This window comes from Dama dama, chromosome 1 (assembly GCF_033118175.1).
Source record: "Dama dama isolate Ldn47 chromosome 1, ASM3311817v1, whole genome shotgun sequence".
Lineage (NCBI taxonomy): Eukaryota > Metazoa > Chordata > Mammalia > Artiodactyla > Cervidae > Dama > Dama dama.
Genome location: NC_083681.1, coordinates 82,039,890 through 82,064,192, shown reverse-complemented (window position 1 = coordinate 82,064,192; position 24,303 = coordinate 82,039,890). Strand labels below are relative to the sequence as shown.

Here is a 24,303-nt window from a genome sequence, read left to right as displayed (position 1 = left end):
TAAATGTAAATGGATTAAATGCTCCAACCAAAAGAATGGATACAAAAACAAGACCTATATATATATATATATATATATATATATATATATGCTGTCTACAAGAAACCCACTTCAGACCTCAAGACACATATAGACTGAAAGTGAGAGGATGGAAAAATATATTCCATGCAAATGGGACACAAAAGAAAGCTGGAGTAGCAATCCTCATATCAGACAAAATAAACCTTAAAATAAAGATTACAAGAGATAAGGAAGGACACTACATAAAGATCAAGGGATCAATCCAAGAGAAACACATAACAATTGTAAATATCTAGGCATCCAACATAGGAGCACCTCAACACATAAGACAAACACTAACAGACATAAAAGGAGAAATTGACAGTAACACAGTAATAGTAGGAGACTTTATACCCCACTCACACCAATGGGCAGATCATCAAAGCAGAGACTTAGCAAGGAAACACAAGTTTTAAGTGATACATTGGATAAGATGGATCTCATTGATATCTTCAGGACATTCCATCCAAATGAAGAATACACCTTCTTCTCAAGTGCACATGGAACATTCTCCAGGATAGACCACATCTTGGGTCACAAATCAAGCCTCAGTAAAGTTAAGAAAATTGAAATCGTATCAAGCATCTTCTCTGACCACAACACTATGAGACTAGAAATTAATTACAAGAAAAAAAAAACTAAGAAACACAAACACATGGAGATTAAACAACATGTATCTAAACAACCAACAGGTTACTGAAGAAATAAAAAAAATTCTAGAAACAGATGACAATGAAAGCACAACAACTCAAAACCTATGAGATGCAGCGAAAGCAGTCCTAAGAGGGAAGTTTATAGCAATACAAGACTACCTCAAGAAGCAAGAAAAACACTGAATAGACAGCCTAACATTACCCCTAAAACAACTGGAAAAAGTAGAAGAAGGACAACAACTACAAAATTAGTAAAAGGAAAGAAATCATAAAGATCCAACCAGAAATAAATGAAAAAGAAATGAAAGAAACAATAGTAAAAATTAATAAAACCGAAAGCTGATTCTTTTAGAAATAAATAAAATTGTCAAACCTTTAGTCAGACTCATCAAGAAAAAAAGAGAGAAGAATCAAATCAACAAAATTAGAAATGAAAAAGGAGAGGTTACAACAGACAATGCAGAAATACAAAGAATTATAAGAGACTATTATGAACAACTATGTGGTAATAAAATTGATAACCTGGAAGAAACGGACAGATTCTTAGAAAAGTTCAATCTTCCAAGACTGAACCAGGAAGAAATAGAAATTATGAACACCTCAAATACGAGCACTGAAATTGAAGCTGTGATCAAAAATTTCCCAAAACACAAAAGCCCAGGACCAGATGACTTCACAGGAGAATTTTATCAATCATTCAGAGAAGAGCTAATGCCTATCCTTCTAAAACTCTTTCAAAAAATTGCAGAGGAAAGAACACTTCCAAACTCATTCTACAAGGCCACCATCACCCTGATAACAAAAACCAGACAAAGACAACACAGAAAAAGAAAACTACAGACCAATATCACTGATGAACATAGAGGCAAAAATCTTCAACAAAATTTAGCAAACAGAATTCAACAACACATCAAAAAGCTCACACACCATGATCAAGTTGGGTTTATTCCAGGAATGCAAGGATTCTTCAATATATGCAAATCAGTCACTGTGATATACCACATTAACAAATTGAAAGATAAAAACTATATGATAATCTCAATAGATGCAGAAAAAGCCTTTGACAAAATTCAGCACCCATTTATGATTAAAACTCTACTAAATATGGGCATAGAAGGAACCTACCTCAACACAGTACAGGCCATATATAATAAGCCTACAGCAAACATTATTCTCAATGATGAAAAACTGAAAGCATTCCCCCTAAGATCAGGAACAAGACAAGGGTGTCCACTTTCACCTCTGTTACTCAACATAGTTCTGGAAGTCCTAGCTATAGCAATCAGAGAAGAAAAAGAAATGAAAGGAATCCAGATCAGAAAAGAAGTAAAGCTTTCACTGTTTGCAGATGACATGATACTGTACATAGGAAACCCTGAAGATAGTATCAGAAAATTACTAGAGCTAATCAGTGAATTTAGCAAAGTTGCAGGATGAAAAATCAATGCACAGAAATCATTTGCATTTCTATATACTAACAATGAAAAATTAGAAAGAGAAATTAAGGAATCAATCCCATTTACCACTGCAACAAAAAGAATTAAATATCTAGGAATAAACTTGCCTAAGGAGACAAAAGAACTGTATACAGAAAATTATAAGACACTGATGAAAGAAATCAAAGATAGCATAAACAGATGGAGAGATATTCTATGTTTCTGGGTGGGAAAAATCAATATTGTGAAAATGACTATATTACCAAATGCAATCTACAGATTCAATGCAATCCCTATCAAATTACCAATGGCATTTTTCACAGAACTAGAACAAAAAATTTCACAATTCATATGAAAACACAAAAGACCCCAAATAGTCAAAGCAGTCTTGAGAAAGAATAATAGAGCTGGAGGAATCAACCTTCTTGACTTCAGATTATACTACAAAGCTACAGTCATCAAGACAGTATGGTACTGGCACAAAAACAGAAACATAGACAAATGGAACAAGATAGAAAGCCCAGAAATAAACCAATGCACCTATGGGTACCTTATTTTTGACAAAGGAGGCAAGAATATACAATGGGGCAAAGACAGCCTCTTCAATAAATGGTTCTGGGAAAACTGGACAGCTACATATAAAAGAATGAAATTAGAACACTTCCTAACACCATACACAAAGATAAACTCAAAATGGATTAAAGACCTAAATGTAAGACCAGAAACTATAAAATTCTTAGAGGAAAACATAGGCAGAACACTCGATGACATAAATCAAAGCAAGATCCTCTATGACCCACCTCCTAGAGTAATGGAAATAAAAACAAAAGTAAACAAGTGGGACCTGATTAAATTTAAAAATTTTGTACAACAAGGAAAACTACAAGCAAGGTGAAAAGACAACCCTCAGAATGGGAGAAAATAACAGCAAATGAAACAACTGACAAAGGATTAATTACTAAAATATACAAGCAGCACATACAACTCAATAGCAGAAAAACAAACAACCCAATCAAAAAGTGGGGAAAAGACCTAGACAGACATTTCTCCAAAGAAGACATACAGATGGCTAACAAACACTTGAAAAGATGTTGACATCACTCATTAGAGAAATGCAAATAGAAACCACAATGAGATATCACCTCGCACTGGTCAGAATGGCCATCATCAAAAAGTCTACAAACAATAAATGCTGGAGAGGGTGTGAAGAAAAGGGAACACTCTTGCATTGTTGGTAGGAATGTAAATTGATACAGCCAATGTGGAAGACAGTATGGAGATTCCTTTAAAAAGTAGGAATAACACCACCATATGACCCAGCAATCCCACTCCTAGGCATATACCCTGAGGAAACCAGGGTTGAAAAAGACACATGTATCCCATTGTTCATTGCAGCACTATTTACAATAGCTAGAACATGGAAACAACCTAGATGTCCACTGACAGATGAATGGATAAAGACGTTATGGTACATATACGCCATGGAATATTACTCAGCCATTAAAAGGAACACATTTGAGTCAGTTCTGATGAGGTGAATGAACCTAGAACCTATTATACAGGGTGAAGCGAGTCAGAAAGAGAAAGATAAATGTTGTATTCTAATGCACATATACAGAGTCTAGAAAAATGGTTCTGAATAATTTATTACAGGGCAACAATGGAGAAGCAGACTTAGAGAATAGATTTATAGACATGGGGAGAGGGGAGGAGAGAGTGAGATGTATGGAAAGAGTAACATGAAAACTTACATTACCATATGTAAAATAGATAGCCAATGGGAATTTGCTATATGACTCAGAAAACTCAAAACAGTGGCTCTGTATCAACCTAGAAGGGTGGGATGGGGAGGGAAACAGAAGGGAGTTTCAAAAAAGAGTGGCTATATGTATACCTACAGCTGATTGATGTTGAGGTTTGACAGAAAACAACAAAATTCTGTAAAGCAATTCAGTTCAGTTCAGCTCAGTCACTCAGTCGTGTCTAACTCTTTGCAATTATCCTTCAATAAAAAAATAAATTTAAAAAAAAGAGATGCATTTTATTAAAAACAAGAATAAACAAAAAGACAATAAGAAATCAATACTCAGATATTTGAAGCTATTCATAAAGGTCAACTTTTTAAAATATAAAACCTGTTTCATTTCATATGTGAAAGGACAAGGTGATATAACTTTTAAAAAACTAAATATATAATATTTATATACATTATATATACTAACATTCTATTTCCATAAGTCAAAATATTTATACTAAGAATATATTCTCAGACACCCAAATAATAGTTCTACATTCTATAACAGCAGATCTATCTCATGTCTGCCTTAAGTAGTTGTTTGGGTTTCATGAGTTTCTCATGAATGACATGCATGTGTGCATATGCTAATATATGCATGTAAATGTACATGTTCATGTGAGAATGTAGGTGAACATGCTTATTAAGAAGAAATTTTGTAATATGAATTCCATGTTCATGAGTGATTTTTCTTAACCTATTATTCCTAGGTCTGATTTTTTTAAGATTTTGCTTTGTAGACTTAATAAACAGTTGGAGAAACTACTATAAGAAATTAGAAAATTGAAAACAGTTAAGTATTTTTCTCAGTTAGATCTAAAGTGGATGACAGTACCTTACTGTAAATTCAAGATTTTTAAAGTATGAATCCTATAGAAGACTTTGCCTTCCCCACAGCCGTTTTAAAGGCACCCTTGACCTCTTTGTTCCTCAGGCTGTAGACCAGTGGATTCAGCATGGGGATGACCATGGTGTAGAACACGGACGCCATTTTGTCTGTGCCCATGGAGTGGCTGGAGCTGGGCTGTAAGTACATGAAGATGACGGTCCCATAGAAGATGGAGACAGCAGTGAGGTGGGAGGCACAGGTGGAAAAGGCCTTCTGGCGTCCTTCAGATGAGCGCATCCTCAGAATGGTGACAAATATAAACAGATAGGAGTTCAAGATGATCAGGACAGAAAAAAGAGCATTGAAACCCACCACGAAGAAAATAACCATCTCACTGACGTAGCCGTCTGAGCACGAGAGAGCCAGCAGAGGAGGAGCGTCACAAAAGAAGTGGTTGACCACGTTGGACCTACAGAAGGAGAGCCTGAAGACGTTCCCGGTGTGGACGCAGGCATTCAGGAAGCCGCAGAAGTAGCAGCCTGTGAGCAGACGTGCGCACGCTTTGGTCGTCATGGCGGTGGTGTAGTGCAGGGGCTTGCACACGGCTGCATAGCGGTCATAAGCCATTGCGGCCAAGAGGAAACTTTCTACGGTGATAAAGGCCACGAAGAAGAAGAACTGGGTGGCACAAGCCTCGTAGGAAATGGTTTTGTCTCCTGTGACGAATCCTGCCATCACTTTGGGAGTGACCGCTGAGGAGTAACCTAAGTCCACCAGAGAGAGCTGGCTGAGGAAGAGGTACATGGGCGTGTGGAGACGAGAGTCCAGCAGGATCAGCTCGGTCATCCCCAGGTTCCCAACCAGGGTGAGGAGGTAGATGAGAGAGAAGGTGAGGAAGAGCAGGATCTGCACTTCCGGGTCATCGGATAACCCCACAAGGACGAACTCAGTCACCTCTGTAGTGTTGTCCATGGAGATCAACTGGGAATTGTGTGGCTGCTCTGTAGCAATAAAAAACAGAATGAAAGTAGTAAATGAAAGGGAGTCTCCATGGAAATCAATTATCATGATCACTCTGTGCTTTATTTCCGTATTAAAATAACTTGTTTCCAGGAGTGTTTAGATTTAAAGCCTGACCACAATAGCTAAAATTATAAGTTATTTAAAGGTCATAGAGTATCCCAGTTAAAAGGATTTGGAGATAATGCATCCCAACCTCCTAACTTCATTTGTCACTCAGTCGTGACGACTCTTTGTGACCCCATGAACAGTAGCCTGCCAGGCTCCTCTGTCTGTCATGGGATTCTCCAGGCAAGAATACTGGAGTGGGTTGCCATTTCCTTCTCCATCCTAACTTCATAGAAGACTGAATTAAGGTAAAGACAAGAAAAGAAAGAATGTATGCTATTTCATCAGGTTGGTTGCTAACTAGAAGAGTTCTGGCTCCCAATTAAAAGTTTCCAAAACAAATACAAAAATTATTCTTTAAACTAAACTAGAGTAAACTTAGTAAAATAAATATGAAATTGGATTAATTTTACTTCAACTAACTTTTTTTGGCTTTCCATTGTGTCAAGAATAGTGTTGTATATAACTTAAAATGTTCTCACTATATTGTACAGTAAATAGGGTATATAATTTACCCCACAGTGGAAAACAGTAGAAATTTGTGCCCAGGGAATAAAGACATCTATAAAATAACAGTTTTTAACTTTTACTAAATTCATGCAGCTTCTAACTTTCACATTCAGATGTTCCTGATCTGGATTCATGTTATAGCCATATTAAAAGATGCAACTTCCAGCATCACCTTGTACAGAACTGATGAACTTCTTTTCTGGTGGCATGCAACATCATGTGTCTGTCAATTATCCCCTCAATTCTTCCCAGCAGCCAATGAGGTTGGTATCACAAACTCAAACTATGTAAGTTGTTAGATATTATAATTCAAACAGCAGGTTTGGTCTATCTATATTGGAGAGGTGGATGACCTAAGATATGACTTGCCAATAAGAGTGAAATCAAAGGATTGATAACATCATTCATGTCGTTTGTTTTCCCTGCAAACTCCTTCTACTGTATGATTTTAAATATGGTGGTCTGGTAATAAAAATAAATGGAAAAAATAAATAAATAAATAAAAGAGGGGAAAAAAATATATGGTGGTCTGGGATAGACTCATTCACAAAAATGAGAGTTTTTACTAAATGCCTGAAGGAAGTAGGGGAGCAGGCCTGGAGTCTACTTGGGGGAAGGGCACAGCCCAGGCAATGAACATGAAAATGTTAGTCACTCCCTGCTGTCCCTCTCTGCAACCCCATGGCCTGCAGTCTGTCAGGCTCCTGGTCCATGGAATTCTCCAGGCAAGAGTCCTGGAGTGGGTGCCATCTCTTCTCCAGTGGATCTTCCCAACTCAGGGATCAAACCCAGGTCTCTTGCATTGAAGGCAGATTCTTTACCCTCTGAGCCCCCAAGGAAGCCCATATCCCAGGCAGAGGAAACAGCAAATACATGGCGCTGGGATTTAAAACATGCCAAGTAGTTCCAGGAACAGCAAGAAAACCAATAAGGCTACAGTTGGAAAGTGAGAGAAGTACAGCAGTGTGAAGCTAAAATGACTTCACACACTACTTTAAGTTATTGAACTTTAATTCTGAAAGAGATTGGAAAGCATTATAGGATTTGAACCAAAAGTGACATAATCCGAATTCTTTGAACAGAATCACTCTGGTAGGTCTGTAGGTACTTGAATTTAGCAAGATAAAGATGAAAGTTGCAAAAGAAATTATAGGCTATTATATTATTCCAGGTAAGAGAAGATGATTGCTTAGACCAAGGTGGTAGTGAGAGAGATAATAAAAAGTTGTTCAATTTTGGATATATTTCAAAAGTAGAGCTGACTGGATTTACTGATACTTTGCATATTGATGGCAGAGAGCAGGATTAATGCTGACTCCTGTTTTTGAATAGTGATACAAAGAATGATGGGAAAGGAGCAGATTCTTGGGACAAAGAGAAAAAGAAATCATCATTAAGCCTGAGATTCCTTTTGGCCATCCAAGTAAAAGGATTGCACTAACAGCTCTGATACAGAAGCCTGGAGCTCAGAAGAGAGGGCCAGATACCTCAGTTCAGTTCAGTTCAGTCGCTCAGTTGCGTCTGACTGTTTGCGACCCCATGGACTGCAGCATGCCAGGCTTCCCTGTCCATCATCAACTCCTGGAGTTTGCTCAAGCTCATGTCCATCGAGTTGGTGATGACATCCAGCTATCTCATCCTCTGTCATCCCCTTCTCCTCCTAGAGAGAGGATGTCTCAAATTAGATTAATTTGAACTTTCTTAGGCTTCCCTAGTGGCTCAGTTGGTAAAGAATCTGCCTGCAATACAGGAGATCTCCTGCAATGCTAAAGACCTGGGTTTGATCCCTGGGTCAGGAAAATCCCCCGGAGAAGGAAATGGCAACCCACTCCAGTATTCTTGTCTGAGAAATCCCATGGAGAGAGGAACCTGGTGGGCTACAAACCATAGTGTTGCAAGAGTCAGACACGATTTAGCAGCTAAACCACCACCATTAAATCTCTTGGAAATTTCCGATGGCTCAACGTACATGTGTAATATTAAATCCATCACATTAAAACACCAAAAGGAGCTTTCCTGGTGAGTCAGTGGTTAAAAAAAAAGAAAAAAAGAAAAACCTGCCTGTCAATGCAGGAGATGCGAGTTCAATCCCTGATCAGAAAGATCCCACATGTTGCTGAGCAACTAAGCCCATGTACCCCAACCGCTGAGCCTGTGCTCTAGAACCTAGGAGCCAGAGGACTGAGCCCACGTGCCACAGTACTGAAGCCAGAGCCCACGAGAGCCCATGCTCTGCAACAAGAGACGCCTCCTCAGTGAGAAGCCCTCGAACTGCAGCTGAAGTAGCCCCTGCTCACCACAGCTGGAGAACGTCCACGCAGTAACAAAGACCCAGCACAGCCAAAGATAAACAAGTCAATGAAATTTCTTAGAAGTATCAAAGAAAGCATTTAGACAGACTAATACTAGATTGCTATAAGGTCTAAAAAATGAAGAGATTTAGTAGCAAAGGGAATATGGGAGAGGAGGTTACTGCCTCCTGAGATAGCTGACCTGTCCCAGGACACAGAGAGATTTTGGCTAAACAAAGGAGGTAAAGAGAACTTTTGAAGGAAAAGTTAAGTGTGTATTGGGTTATGCAGAGGGTTGACTGTCAACTTTAGAGTGGAATGATATCAGAAGTTGGGCAGGAGGGGAGCTGGGATCAGTAAAAGAGAGATACAGAGATGTGTGGGCTTGATTTCGTAGGAGTTGAGGGCTGATAGGACAACCCTGAGCTTCACACTGAGTGACAGTAATGAATGCAACAATGAGGTGAGTCCTCTGGTCTCAAGGTGAAGATAGGGGGTGGAAGGTGATTAGACAGGTGAGGGTCAGACCGAAGCATGGAGATTTCTGGGCAAAGGTCACTCCTGCGGTTAGTGGTATGAGACTCATTTATACAGAGCAGGGTGACTAGGCTATCCTGTTGATTCCTTAAATACTGCTCACTTGAGTAATAGTGTGGATACAAATTTCTCAAATCCTGGAAACAAAATTTGTTCTAGGAATCAATATAAAACTCCCCACCCACATTCTCCTCCACATGGGAAGTCTTAGGTTTTAGCACAACATTCTCCTGGAGGAAAAATAAAGCTAAAGCTTGTTTGTCAAGATAACTACTATGATCACATTCCCTAAAAGGGAAAATTGAGATTGGAATAGTTTAAATAACTTGTTCAAAGTCAAGCAAGTTTATACTTAGCCAAGCAGAGACTCAAGGTCTTCCTGTGCTTTTCTCAGTGTCCCATGATAAATATACTTTGTAAATATATAGATATAAATATATAAAATATACAACATAAATATATAGAAGTTTTAATAGGACCTCTATAGTGTTTAGGTGAAAACTTTCAATTGTATAAAACAGATAAAAGAAATATTCAAAGAACTTAAGCCCCAGCTCTGAGTAAATCAAAGGGTAAATGGCTTCCTTAATGCATTTTCTTGACTATGTCTATTTATGCAAATTTATGCACGCAGGAGATTTCATCCAGTTGATTTGTAGGCTTACCTGACTGCCTGAACAATACAACATGCAAATCCAGCACCTTCATACGTGAGTTGACCTCAGATCAGAAACTCAGTTAATGAAAGCAAGTGAACATTCTATTGTGATGCTTTTCTTTAGTGTTTGACCAGAAGGTTTAAAGTTCCCTAGCTGCAGGAAGAAACTGGAGGAAAAAAAGTGGTTTCAGCCTTGGAAGCAGTGCACAAGAGTTCTGCTCCTGGGTCTGGTGCTCACTCTTCCTAAATAAGTCACTTAACCTCTTTGAGCTTCAGGGTCTTTATCTATAAAATAGAAATAATAAAAAGGCAGTCCCAAACAACATCTTGTCTGAAGACTACTGCTATAAGAAAATTCCTATAATACTTCATACTTAGTAAGGAGTGGTCCTCACAATCATAGTCATTATCAGTGTTATTTAGAATTGTTTTTCCCCGGACATTGTTACTGCTTTTAGCAATATCACAATTTGGGGGAAGGTCATTGTTGCTACTGGACAACTATTAACAAATCGAAAGAAAAATAAATGGCCAAAGTAACTCTGATTCTTTGGCTCCACTTTCTAATATGAGGACAATTAGAGTGATGTGGGAACCAGGAGGGAGTTATGTAGACATAGAATTCTCAGGGGACAAATACCCTATGAGGGCTATAAATCTTGTTATCTCACCTAACTAGGGAACATGTGATTGACCTGTCTATAGGGATCCAGCTCTGCTTGTTGAGGGAGATCGTGAGTGTATGTTCACTATTTGCAGTAATTCTTTTTATTGTTGTTTATTAGTTGCAAAGCCATGTCTGACACTTTATGACCCCATGGACTGCAGCACACCAGGGTTTCCTGTCCATCACCAGCTCCCGGAGTATATTCAAACTCGTGTCCATTGAGTCAATGATGCCATCCAACCCTCTCATCCTCTGTCACACCCTTCTCCTCCTGCCCTCAATTCTTTCTGATGTTGCACTAATTCAACCACAGCATGACCTCCAGAGCTGCAATTTGACATAAATATTGGGGGACAGAGACACAGGCTCTGTCATTAAATAAGACATAGTGGACCCATGGAATTAACAGTTCACTTAATTCACCTTAAATGTTTGTACAATGAGAAGAAATATCAGCTCATTAAACTGTTTACTAATCCCAGATGGATATAAACTATAACCGTGAGACATGGGACTATATACTCATGCAAAATTAAATCATTCTTGCATACATGATGCTTAAGCTTAGTGAAGAAGATAGGCATCAAACAAGGAAATAACCTAAGCCTATGAATATATAGAAAAAAAGCATATATTTATATAGCATATATAACTTTGTGTATATGCATATATACGTAACATTATGTATAGGATAAGCAAGTAATTGTACATGGAAAAGTAAGAGAGACAAGAAGAAATCTGACTGGATAGAATGCTTTCTAAGGGAAAGTTAACATGTCAGCCAGGCCTAAAAATGACAAAGAACCAGTGTGGAAAAATCATTCCATGGAAAACAAAAGGCGCGGGATCACAGCTCCAAATTTCAAGGAAGCTGCCAGAATCTAAAAGAAGGCAATGTGGCTGCAGCATAGCTAGCAAGGCCTCTTCCTCAGCACTTTACATTTCAACACCCTCCCAGAATAAAACCCTAATAAAAGAAAGTAAAAACACCCATTCCCTAAACGAAAACTGTCATCAGGATTATTGGTCTGCCTCACTGCACCATAATAGGTGGGTTAACAGGAAAGCACTGTTATCATCCTGCCAGAAGCAATGAAGTTTGGGATTCACAATTAGCTTGCAATTGGAAACTCTTTGTTCTCACTAACTTGGGAATCTGTGTCATTGGGAGAAAAGCCATCACTATGCCTTGAAGAGTACCCATCATGTCAAAAAATTATAGCAAGTAGTTTTAAGAACCCATGATAGTATTAGTACTCTCTACTGTGTGAGCTGGGGATGAATGGGAAATCTCTCTACCTCCTGCTAAATACAGCTCTGAACCTAAAACTGTTCTTTAAAACATCTATAAAAAATTAAGTTATTGGTACATTGCTATAAGGGCTTCCCTGTTGGTTCAGCGGTAAAGAATTCAACTGCAATGCAGGAACAGTGGTTTCGATCCTTGGGTCAGGAAGATCCCTCGAGAAGGAAATGGCAACCCACTCCAGTATTTTTTTTTTCCCAGTATTTTTTGCCTGGGGAATTTCATGGATAGAGGAGCCTAGCAGCCTACAGTCCATGGGGTTGCAAAAGAGTCAGATGCAGCTTAGTGACTTAATAACACATAGGTAAAAAATCAAGTCACATCATTACATCTAGGGCACATATTTGACATAACCATGGGAGTATAGAGCCACAGGCTCTAACATTAAACAAGCAAAATGAATCCCAAACTTACTGCAACCCCTCATTCCTTAAATCTTTACACCATTATTAAGAATTATCCATTCACTCAACTATTTATTGATCCCAAATGAGTATCAGCCACAGTTTGGAGCCTAGGAAGACATATTCATTCAAAACTCCAATATTAGTTTTACTAGTCTCATGTGCTTAAGTTTAGTGGAGACGACAAACAGGAAACAAACACACAGATAAGCATATAGTTATAAACTGAAAAAGGTGTCCATATGACAGTGAATGGTAAAAATCTACTGTGAGCTGAATGGTCAGAATATTTTCTCAGGAGAATCAATGTCTCAGCCAATGCCCGAAAGATAAAGAAAAGCAGTATGGCAAAGACCACCCAAGGAAACAGAGAAGTTGTGGGAAGGCCCCGAGTTGTCCAAGAAGCTGGCAGAATCTAAGGAAGACAGAGGGACTCCTGCGCAGGTAAACTTTTCCTGGCAGTTTCCTTTCATTGCTTTTTCCAGAACAAAATCTGCATGCAACAGTTTCTAATTTTGGTGTCAGGGTAATGCTGGAATGAGACAGAGATTAAGAATGAGATTGGAAGTATTTATTTCTCTTCAATTTTTTGAAATAGTTTGAGAAAGATATTTAACTCTCTTTAAATATTTGGTAGAATTCATCTGTAACACTGTCTAATCCTCGACTTTTGTCTGATGGGAATATTTTTTTTTATTATTCATTCAATTTCATTACTAGTGATCAGTCTTTTCAGATTTTCTATTTCTTCCTGATTCAGTCTTAGAATATTGTATGTTTCTTGGAATTTTTCACTTGTTCCAGGTTGATGAATTTTTTGACATATAATTGTTGGTAGTGATCTTTTGTGGATCCTTTGCATTTGTGTGTTGTCTGTTGCAACGTTCTTTCATTTCTGATTTCATTTATTTGGGCCCTTTATTTTCCTTAATGAGTCCTGCTAAAGGTTTATCAATTTTATCTTTTCGAAGAATTGGCTCTTATTTTCATTGATATTTTCTTTTATTATTTTAGTCTTTATTTACTTTTGCTCTGATCTTATTTCCTCCTTTCTACTAATTTGGGCTTTGTTCTTCTTTTTCTAGTTCCTTTAGGTGTAAGCTTAGATTATTTTTTTGAAACTTTCGTTTGTTTCCTGAGGTAGGCCTGTATTGCTGTAGACTTTCCTCTTAAAACTGCTTTTGCTGACTGTTGGGCAGCTCGGCTGGCGGGTAAAGCTGGGAGGTCCCGGCCGGGGGCGCCGGTTGGAGACATGATTGCAATGCGGGCCTTAGGATTTGAGTCAAAGAAAGAAGAAATTAAAAAGATGTTAGCTGAAACTGACAAAGAAGGAATTGGCACCACTAGTTTTGAAGAACTTTTTGCCATAATGAGTGTAAAAATGAGTGAAAAGGATGAAAAAGAAGAAATACTGAAGGCTTTCAAATTATTTGATGATGATGATACAGGAAGTGTATCACTGAGCAATATTGAGAGGGTTGCTAAGGACCTAGGGGAAGATTTAACAGATGATGAACTTCAGCAAATGCTGATCAGGCTGAGCATGATGGGGATGGAGAGATAAACAAGGAAGAATTTTTGAAAATGATGCTAAAGACCACTCTTATTAATACTGTCTTTTGTGCCTTCTGGAAAGTTGTTAACAAGTTTGTATTTGTTGTAAGTTCCATAATAGCTGACTGTATTCATTTTCAGTGTTTAAGTTTACATAAACTAGTCTCTTGATGTCTAATCCATGTGAGAAGTTACATGTTGCTAGCAACATGTTGTTAAATCCATAACATCAAGAAATAAAATGTAGTGACTTCCTTAAACTATGAATCTGAAGAACAGTATTAATTACAAGTGCTATTTTTAGAGCCCCAGGTTCTAAAACTTAGATTTTTTTTTTTTAACTTGTGGAAATTGGCCCCACATCATAAGCCAGTCATTACTTTCCCTATTATTTTCCTTTTGTGCAACTCTAAAAACGAACATTTGCTTTTTAACTGATTATTCAGATATGTATAGTCTTAAATAAAACTGGCAGCGTCAAAAAAAAAAATTGCTTTTGCTGCATCCTGTAGATTTTAGAACATTGTATTTCCATCTCCACTTGTCTCAAGGTATTATTTTATGTCCTGCCTAGTTTCTTTGCTGGATCATTGGTTATTTAGAAGCACATTGCTTATCTACCATGTGTTAATGTTTTTTTTTCTGGTTTCTTTCACAGCCACAATGGCATGACACTAGAAGCCACTGACAAGAAGAGGCTGTGAGGGGAAATAGGTCAGAGATAGGGTTGACCACAAAGAAGATTAGGAAAACATAATGAGTAATTGTGGACACGACTTAGCAAATCAACAGCAGCAGCAACAACAATTGTGGTAGTGGCTACACGACTCTACATGTGACCAAAGTCTTAAAACAATACACTAATAAGTATGCGTGTTACTGTTTGTAAGTTATACGTCAATTTTAAATGGGGGCTATAACAAGAAATATAACAAGTAATACCAACGAATGTGTTGACCCTCAAAGTATCCAGCTTAGTCCCACAGGAAGTCAAATTGCTTCCTCCTTGGAAAGTGGGGTGACAAGCTGTAGACGCCCTCATGCTCTCCCAGGAGGTCATCCCTGGGGCGAGAGATGTCTCTATAATTCCCTGCTGATTCCCATGCATTAGTCTCTGAAATCCCACCCTGACTCTGGTCAACATCACTTCAGGGGAGCAGACTGCACGCTGAGCCCTGTTACCACCATTTATTAATCTGCATGTTAATAACGGCAGGCTGTTAGTCTAGCAGGTCCTCAGCTGACCTAAGGATTGGCTGTGAGCCTTCAGTCATCAGGGAAAAAGCCCCAAGGTAAACATTATACTAAGCAACCTTAAAATAATAACCTCTTAGTGTTTTATAGACCTTCCTTTATTTGCCATTTACAGAGGCAATTTTGTGAATTATATGGGAGAAGTAATGTAATTATATTTATTTCACAAATAGGACATAAGCAGCTCCTGCAAGGGCACAGAAAGAATGCATGGTAGATTCAGAAGCTGACTGCATACTAGTGTTCTTTCCCTCATCTTCCCTCCCTTAGAGACCTGGGAGCATTTCTACCGCTGCCTGGGAGATGACTTCTCTGACAGCATTTATGCATTATTTCATGGCTAAATTTCTGACTTCAAACTTACTATTCAGGATTAACCATCCTAATTTGTCAAGGAGTAAGGTAGGTATCGATATTCAATATATACATTTAAATTTAAAATGTTTAAAACAAAAAGCTTGCCACCGAAATAGATCTACAAGCTAAAGGTAACTCACAAACCCTGAACTTTCAACCATCTACATCTGTGATTCAACTATTGGATAAATAGTAATAAGAAAAATGAAGAAAAGGAGACTATTTCAACCTAAGCTGATATATAAGTTTAAGAAAATTAAGCAAAAGAATGGCTCACTGACCAGAGTGGGCAATTATACAGGCAGAGCATGAACAGAGGGTGATATATTGGGAAGCACCAAAAATTGAATGGACCTAAGTGGTGTGTGAGCAAAAAACAAAATGAAGAGGAGATTACAAGGTCTCAAAACTCATCCTCACCTGGAGCTCTGCACACCATCATCCACCTTGCTCAAACCAGCATAGAAAACCACGATTCCTCTTTTTTTTTTTTAGTTTTAATTTTTTTTTTTATTAGCTGGAGGCTAATTACTTCACAACATTTCAGTGGGTTTTGTCATGCATTGACACGAATCAGCCATGGAGCTACATGTATTCCCCATCCCGATCCCCCCTCCCACCTCCCTCTCCACCCGATTCCTCTGGGTCTTCCCAGTGCACCAGGCCCGAGCACTTGTCTCATGCATCCCACCTGGGCTGGTGATCTGTTTCACCATAGATAATATACATGCTGTTCTTTCGAAACATCCCACCCTCACCTTCTCCCATAGAGTTCAAAAGTCTGTTCTGTACATCTGTGTCTCTTTTTCTGTTTTGCATATAGGGTTATCATTACCATCTTTCTAAATCCCACATATATGTGTTAGTATGCTGTAATGTTCTTTATCTTTCTGGCTTACTTCACTCTGTATAATGGGCTCCAGCTTCATCCATCTCATTAGAAGTGATTCAAATGAATTCTTTTTAATGGCTGAGTAATATTCCATGGTGTATATGTACCACAGCTTCCTTATCCATTCATCTGCTGACGGGCATCTAGGTTGCTTCCATGTCCTGGCTATAATAAACAGTGCTGCAATGAACATTGGGGTGCACATGTCTCTTTCAGATCTGGTTTCCTCAGTGTGTATGTCCAGGAGTGGGATTGCTAGGTCATATGGCAGTTCTATTTCCAGTTTTTTAAGGAATCTCCACACTGTTCTCCATAGTGCCTGTACTAGTTTGCATTCCCACCAACATTGTAAGAGGGTTCCCTTTTCTCCACACCCTCTCCAGCATTTATTGCTTGTAGACTTTTGGATAGCAGCCCATGATTCCTTTTTAATAGTAATGTTTTATCTATCTTCTTCAGACTGTGCTGCACACTCAGCTTTTTGCTCATTGTTTTTCATGCATTATCTAACTTAATTCTCAAAATAACACCTGAGTTAGGTCTCCTTACTATCTTAATTTTCCAGTTGGAGAACAACTGGTCCAGGAATGTCAGTTGATGACCAAAGACTCAGGCTGTTAACTTAGGGCTCTTCTCAGAGTCCAGACTCTATACCCAGTGCTATGTCTTCCCTTGAGAACTGCCTCTGCTGGCTGTACATGCCCCTACTCCTCCAGTTACCCCACTGCATACACTGTGTATGTAAGTCTCAGATTTTTCACTGTGCAACCTCCAACACTGAGTTTGGACCAATGAAGACAATAAATAATTTAAACAGAGCTAAATGCAGCTTAATTTAAATTTAGTAAAGACACATCACACTTGAGAAATGCTTTGTCTGAGAAGAGAATCTGACTTGCCACTAAATATTTGTGGAAATACAAATTACTCGTCCTCTTGTGTCTAGAGCGGGTCTTGGCATATAAACAGCAAAGAAGTGTATGAATCTAATAGGCTAGGAAAAAGCTGAACTGTCAGAGTTATTAATTCCAAAATGATCATGTTTTGACATATTTAAAATAATTAAAAACTGGATAGATGATTCATTACAATCCCTCATTCAATACTTTAGAATTCTAGATGAATAATACACTAAATTTCGCTCTTAAGTCCATGCTTTAGGTGTGGAGAATCTTGAAGCACATATCATTTCTGTAATGAAAAATGTTCATGCGATATAAACATTTCAGTTTCACCGTTACGGCAATCTTAACTAAATTTGACACTCTATTCTTTTGTTTCTGTTTGCTCTAGGACATCTGATTCTTAAGTAACCCGGATGGAGAACACGACAGAAGTGACAGAGTTCATTCTCCTAGGACTAACCAACACCAAAAAACTACAAGTTCCCCTCTTTCTAATATTCGTTCTCATTTACGTGATCAGTGTGGTTGGAAACATGGGCATCATCCTCTTGGTTCTCTTGGAGTCTTGTCTCCGGGCGCCCATGTACTTTTTCCTCAGTAACCTGTCTCTGATGGACTTTGGCAACTCCATAGCTGTTATTCCCACAGTCCTGGCTGGGTTCCTTACAGGCGGCGGGGTCATCTCCTATAGTGCGTGTGCCGCTCAGATGTTCTTTTTTGCAGCCTTTGCCACAGTGGAAAATTTCCTCCTGGCAGCTATGGCCTATGACCGCTACGCAGCGGTGTGCAGACCCCTCCATTACACCGCAGCTATGATGACAAGCACGTGTGCTAGTCTGTCCACAGGCTCCTGTGTCTGCGGTTTCCTGAATGCCTCCATCCACATTGGAATCACCTTCAGTCTCTCTTTCTGTGGGTCCAATGTGGTCCACCACTTTTTCTGTGATGTTCCAGCAGTCACGGTTCTCTCTTGCCCAGATATGTTGGTGAGATGGTTCTCGTTTATGTAGCCAGTTTCAACGTCTTCTTTGCTCTCCTGGTTGTCTTAATATCCTACATATTCATATGTGTCACCATTCTGAAGATGCACTCCTCTGCAGGGTACCAGAAGGCTTTATCCACCTGTGCCTCCCATCTCACAGCAGTCTCCATCTTCTATGGTACGGTTATCACGATGTACTTAGAGCCCAGCTCCAGTCATTCCATGGACACTGACAAAATTGTGTCTGTGTTCTATACCGTGGTCATCCCCATGCTGAACCCTTTGGTCTATAGTCTGAGGAACAAGGAGGTCAAGAGTGCTTTCAAAAAGATGATTGCGAAGGCAAGATTGTCATTTTAACATTTTAGAGTACATAATGATCCAGTTTGACTTTCTCAGATTTTTCCCAGGCACTGAGTCACATGCAGAAATGAAGTCCTGAATAAGGACTTATTTTTTTCTAAAGTATATTGTCTAGTATAAGGAAGCATTGTGTTCGGAAATCTAACAACTAAATGAGGATGGCCAAAGAAAGCATAAAATACTTTTGTTCTGCTTGTCAGAAAAGCGTGTTAAGGACATTTACATGCTCAACATGCATTTTACCTGCCACATGCACAACAGCATACAGGTGAAGCAGGAAAGCAAGCAAGCCCATGAAGAGAAGTGCATGCCTGTGCCCTAGAGACACGCATACACGTCGGAGGAGAAATTAGCAAGAGATGGATGGAGAGTGCTTATTTTTATTAAAAATAATGTGAACAGTGACTTAGTGGATTAAAATATAAATTTATATCTAATATTACTTTCTTTAGTTGAATAACTGTTCTAAAAGTCCTAGTCTGAGAAAAAAAGTAATAAACTTTTGATGAAACTATGTGCTTATTTTGTTGGCATAGTTTACTGACAGATGTATAAACATACCATCTTAAGTGAATTAATAATTGTCTTGATCGAGTCATTTTATTAAGCTGCATTTTCACGTCACAGTCTTCAAAAGGATATAATAGACACAGTACAAGAAAAATGGAAGAAAAATAATATAATAATTTTTAAATTTTTTCATCCATGACTACCAACATTCACATTTTTTTTAAAAATGCACTGAGATAGCAATAACATTGTGTATTTTTCTGTTTGCAGTTGCTTTAAAATAAATTAATGATGCTTATTAATTCCCTTTAAATGGTTTATAGCATTATATAAGTTTCACATCATTATTGTTACTGTTTAGTCGCTAGGTCATGTCCAACTCTTGCAACCCCATGGACTACATGGCCCACCAGGCTCCTCTGTTCTGGGACTTCCAAGGCAAGAATACTAAAGTTGATTGCCATTTCCTTCTCCAGGGGCTCTTCCTGACCCAGGGATCGCACCCAGATCTCCTGCATTGGCAGATGGATTCTTTACCACTTGAACCACCAGGGAAATCCCAAGTTTCATGTATACAATGTTATATTTCCATTTCTGTATACAGTGCAGTGCATTCATCACTAAAAGTTTAGTTTCTACTCATCACCATACAGTTTACTTCCTTTAACCATTTCACCTGCCCCAGCCCTCTTCACCTCTAATAACCACTATTCTATTGTCTCTATTTATGTATTTGTTTTTATTTGGTTTGGTTTGTGCATCCATAAATAGACTTAAAATTTGCCACTTACTATAACATGAATGGACCTAGAGGGCACTATGCTAAGTAAAATAAGTCAGAGAAAGAAAGACAAATACTGCATATTTTCAATTACAAATGGAATAAAACAATAAAATAGATAAAGGAATGTAACAAAATTGAAACAGACTCACAGATGCAGAGACCAAACTATTGGTTACTAGTGTGGAGAGGCCAAGGAAAATGGACAAGATAGAGGAAGGAGATTAAGACTATAAACTAGGATATAATATAGAGCACATGGAACAGAGCCAATATTTTATAACTTTAAATTGAGTATAATCTGGAAACCTACTGAATCACTGTTGTTTACCCAAAACTAATATAATATTGCAAATCAACTGTACTTCAAGGCAAAATAATAAAATGAATAAAATAAAGAGTATCAATAGCCAAGCCATGCCTTGGACCCAAGCCAACCCTTAAATCTACATTGAGTGGTTCCTAAGACTATGATCTGCATTGTTGTTCAGCCACTCAGTCATGTCCAACTGCAACACATCAGGCTTCCCTGTCCTTCACCGTCTCCTGGAGCTTGCTCAAACTCATGTCCATTGAGTTGGTGATGCCATCCAACCATCTCATCCTCTGTCGTCCCCTTCTCCCCCTGCCCATAATCTTTCCCAGCATCAGGGTCTTTGCCAATGAGTCAGTTCTTCATATCAGGTGGCCAATGTATTGGAGCTTCAGCGCCAGTCTTTCCAATGAATATTCAGGGTTGATTGGCTTTAAGTATATTTAGATCAAATTTAATTTAAGAAAATTTTCAACTTCACCTTGTCAACGGTTCACATTGAAGTAAAAGATATGTGCATAGAGCATGTGTAGAAGAACTGGATCAACGGGGGCATATCCATCAACAGAGGCGGCTCTGAGAGGAAGGCGTAGCATTGTGCATGGAGGACAGGCTCTGGGGTGAGGCACACACCAGTCTTCCATTATCTCCCTTAAGGCATTGTGAAAGTGAAAGTGAAGTCGCTCAGTCGTGCCCAGCTCTTTGTGACCCCACGGACAGTAGCCCACCAGGCTCCTCCGTCCAGGCTCTTCCGTCCATCTCCAGGCAAGAATAGTGGACTGGGTTGCCATGCCCTCTTCCAGAGAATATTCCCGATCCAGGGCTTGAACCCATGTCTCTTATATGTCCTGCATTGGCAGTCAGGTTCTTTAGAACTAGAGCCACCTGGAAAGCTCTCATTTCACTAGGCATATGTCCAAACCCACTAGAGAAAGAAATGGCAACCCACTCCAGTATTCTTGCCTGGAGAATCCCATGGACAGAGGAGAACTGGCAGGTTATAGTCCATGGGGTAGCAAAGAGTTGGACACGACTGAGCGAATAAACAGCAAACAGCGTGCCCAACCCACAGCGTGTAGAACACAAAGATAGAACCACGCTATAGAGTTTGGATGATTATTTTATCTTTTTAAAAATTATAATGGCAACATGTTGATTTAACAAAAATGACTCAGTCAAGACAGAAATACTGATTCATTTAAGATATGATATTTAGGTATCTCTCAACAAAATGTGCCAAAAGAGTAGATACTTTCATTTTAAAAACTATAATTCTTCCTTCTATTCAGAATATTAAAACAGCTATTTCACAAAAGGAATAATTGCTATTAGACAAAATTTTATACTGAATATCTCAACTAACAACTTAAATTATTTTTATTAAAAACTAGCCATGCTCCATTTACCTCTGACGAATTTCCCATTCCAGTGTGTACGTGCCCATAATAATGACAAATCAAATACATCAGTACATAATTAGTACTTTACCACATAATGAATCAAATATCAGAAGTAAGTTTTGACAAACAGGTCCCAAATTTTCCAACGCTTTTCCTTAGCTATCTTCATTCAGGTATTGAATTTCTGAATATGCTTTCTTTTTACCAGAAATCAGACTTTTGAAAAGATAAGGGTGTCATCTCAGGAATTTAAATGCAGTGTGGAGCTTCAAAAATTAACTCATTGCTTGGGAAAATCTGAGAGGAGCTAATAAAGGTTACTGTTCTTAACTGGGCTTCCCAGGTGGTGCTCGTGATAAAGAATCCACCTGCCAATGCAGGAAACAGAGATGTGAGTTCAGTCCCTGGTTCGGGAAGATCCCCTGTCATAGGAAATGCAACCCACTCCAGTCTTCTTGCCTGGAAAATCCCGTGGGCAGAGGAGCCTGGTGGGCTGCAGTCCATGGGACCACAAAGAGTTGGACATGACTGAGCAGCTGAGCACACACGCTGCACATCTGCAGTGTTAGAATTCTGTAGGAAATGTTGCCTTCTCTATGACTCTCGTGAATGCACCTCCGTGTTCCTCAGACCATAGACCACAGAGTTCAGCATGGGGATGAGCACAAGAGTAGAACACAGAGGCCACTTTGTCTGTGTCCGTGGAGCGCCTGGAGCTGGGCTGTAATTACCTGAAGATGACAGTCCCACAGAGGATGGAGACAGCGGTAGGGTGGGAAGCACAGGTGGACAAAGCCTTTCGGTGCCCCTGAGCTGAGTGCATCTTCAAGATATTTACAAATATTAATAGACAGGAAATCAATATAATCAGAAGAGCAAAAGAGACATTAAAGCTCATGGTGAAAATAAGAACGACTTCACTAATGTGTTTATCAGAGCGAGAGAGACCCAGGACAGCTGGAACATCACAGACAAAGTGATGGACTGTGTTGGACTTGCATAAAGAAGGACTGAATGTGTCCCCAACTTGGAAAGAGGCATTCAGAAAACTACAAACATAGGATCCCGTGGTCAGACATGCACACACATGTGTTGTCATGGTGGTGGTGTTGTGCAAGGGCTTGCATACTCCTGTGTAGCAGTCATAAGCCACTGAGGCCAAAAGGCAAGGCTCCACACTTGCAAAGGCTACAAAAAAGAACACTTGAGCGGCACGTGCATTGTAGGGGACGACCTTGTCTCCAATGAGTAATCCAGCCGTTACTATGGGAGTGACAGATGAGGAGTAACCCAAGTTCGCCAGAGACAGGTCACTGAAGAAAAAGTGCATAGACGTGTGCAGACGAGAGTCCAAGGGAAGCAATGTGACCACTCCCAGGTTTCCAATCACATTGATGAGGTAAATGATAGCGAACGTGATAAAGAGGAGGATCTACAGTTCTGGGGAACTGATAGGTCAAAAGAGGATGAATTGTGTCACTTCAATCTTGGTCTCCATCAATGCCATTTGGGAATTATGAGAGATACTGTAGTAGTGAGAAATAAAGGGGAAAAGTGACAAACAGAAAAGAAATTGCAGTGAAATTTAAATGCATTATCATGAACAATTTCTACTTCAAAATTATCCTGATCTAATATTAAGAACTTTACATGTAAATGTGTGTATGAGTATGTGTGTGCCTCTGTGTGTGCGTATGTGTACAATGTGTAGTACTATTATTTTTATTTTGCCATTAAAGGAGTTAAAGATTTGAGAGATTATATGATATTCTACAATTCTACTGCTAGCCTAAAAAACTCAAGACTGAAGCCTAATTTTCATCTAATCAAAATCCAGGGGCTTTTAGTCACCTCACTGTCAACACATATAAAGGTACTAATAAATATAAGGATGGTAAAAGGTTAAATTGCTGTTAGATCTTGCTAATTTATTTATTTCCTTTTGTTCTCTGTGTAGTTTAAAGAATAGTCACTTCACACTTCTCCTTTTTTTACCTTTAATGAGAGACCAACTGTTAATGAACAAGAAAAAACATTGCTACCTGCTCAATCAGAGCACCATCTGTCTTATTTTTTATTCATCTTCTTTAGGGAAGCAACAGGAGGGTTCATAAGTACCACTAAACTTCTCACCAATGGAAATTTTGATATTAAGACTCCAATCTCAAATCACTATTTTAGAAAAAAGGTTCAAAGCATCATTTCTATGCTCAAAAAACTCATAGTATGAATAGGCTTCCCATTGTTTTTGCATGAATTACACTTTTCACTGAGAGTGTTTATGGAATAATTATCTCACTCCTTGAAGAGAAGGAACAGTCAGTCCTGAATAGTGAATGTGAAATCAGAAATTCAGCCATGAAATAATGCCTAAGTAATGATAAAGAAGCTGAACTGTAGGTAGTGGTCTAAAGACTCCGAGTACCTTAAGACAGTGAAAGATCAAGGACGAAACTCTAACAAGGACCCAGGAACCAGGACTAACAGGGACCCAGGAACCCAGGTTCAAGTCCCAGATCCACCATTAATTCTTGCTGTGCCCTTGGAGTCATCACCTTCTCCTAGTTTGTAAAATAAACATTGTGAACTCCCGTGTAGCTTACAGAGTTGTGTCTGTAAATAGCAAATAAGGGAAGGTCTACTGAGAAACTCAGCAGAGAGGGTTACCATTTTAAAGTCATTCAACATAACTTTTAACTTGAGGTGATTTCCTTGGCA

General features: G+C 38.9%; 2 protein-coding genes and 1 pseudogene across 2 annotated transcripts; 1 reads left to right on the top strand and 2 right to left on the bottom strand.

The window, feature by feature from the left end:
• Positions 1 to 4,800: 4,800 nt before the first annotated feature.
• On the bottom strand, positions 4,801 to 5,748 carry LOC133056664 (olfactory receptor 5B12-like). Its single transcript, XM_061142247.1, has one exon. It carries the CDS (start codon positions 5,743 to 5,745, stop codon positions 4,801 to 4,803), a length of 945 nt encoding a protein of 314 aa, XP_060998230.1. The 5' UTR covers positions 5,746 to 5,748.
• An 11,898-nt stretch (positions 5,749 to 17,646) lies between these two features.
• LOC133074314 (olfactory receptor 5B3-like) lies at positions 17,647 to 18,578 on the top strand (annotated as a pseudogene).
• A 3,734-nt stretch (positions 18,579 to 22,312) lies between these two features.
• Positions 22,313 to 22,915, bottom strand: LOC133056659 (olfactory receptor 5B2-like). Its single transcript, XM_061142233.1, has one exon. The coding sequence runs from the start codon at positions 22,913 to 22,915 to the stop codon at positions 22,313 to 22,315; it is 603 nt and encodes a 200-aa protein (XP_060998216.1).
• Between the last annotated feature and the right edge of the window lie 1,388 nt (positions 22,916 to 24,303).

What these genes read in the sequence shown, in the direction of transcription:
- LOC133056664 (XM_061142247.1), bottom strand. Translation starts at nt 5,745, where the DNA reads ATGGACAACACTACAGAGGTGACTGAGTTCGTCCTTGTGGGGTTATCC.
- LOC133056659 (XM_061142233.1), bottom strand. Translation starts at nt 22,915, where the DNA reads ATGCACTTTTTCTTCAGTGACCTGTCTCTGGCGAACTTGGGTTACTCC.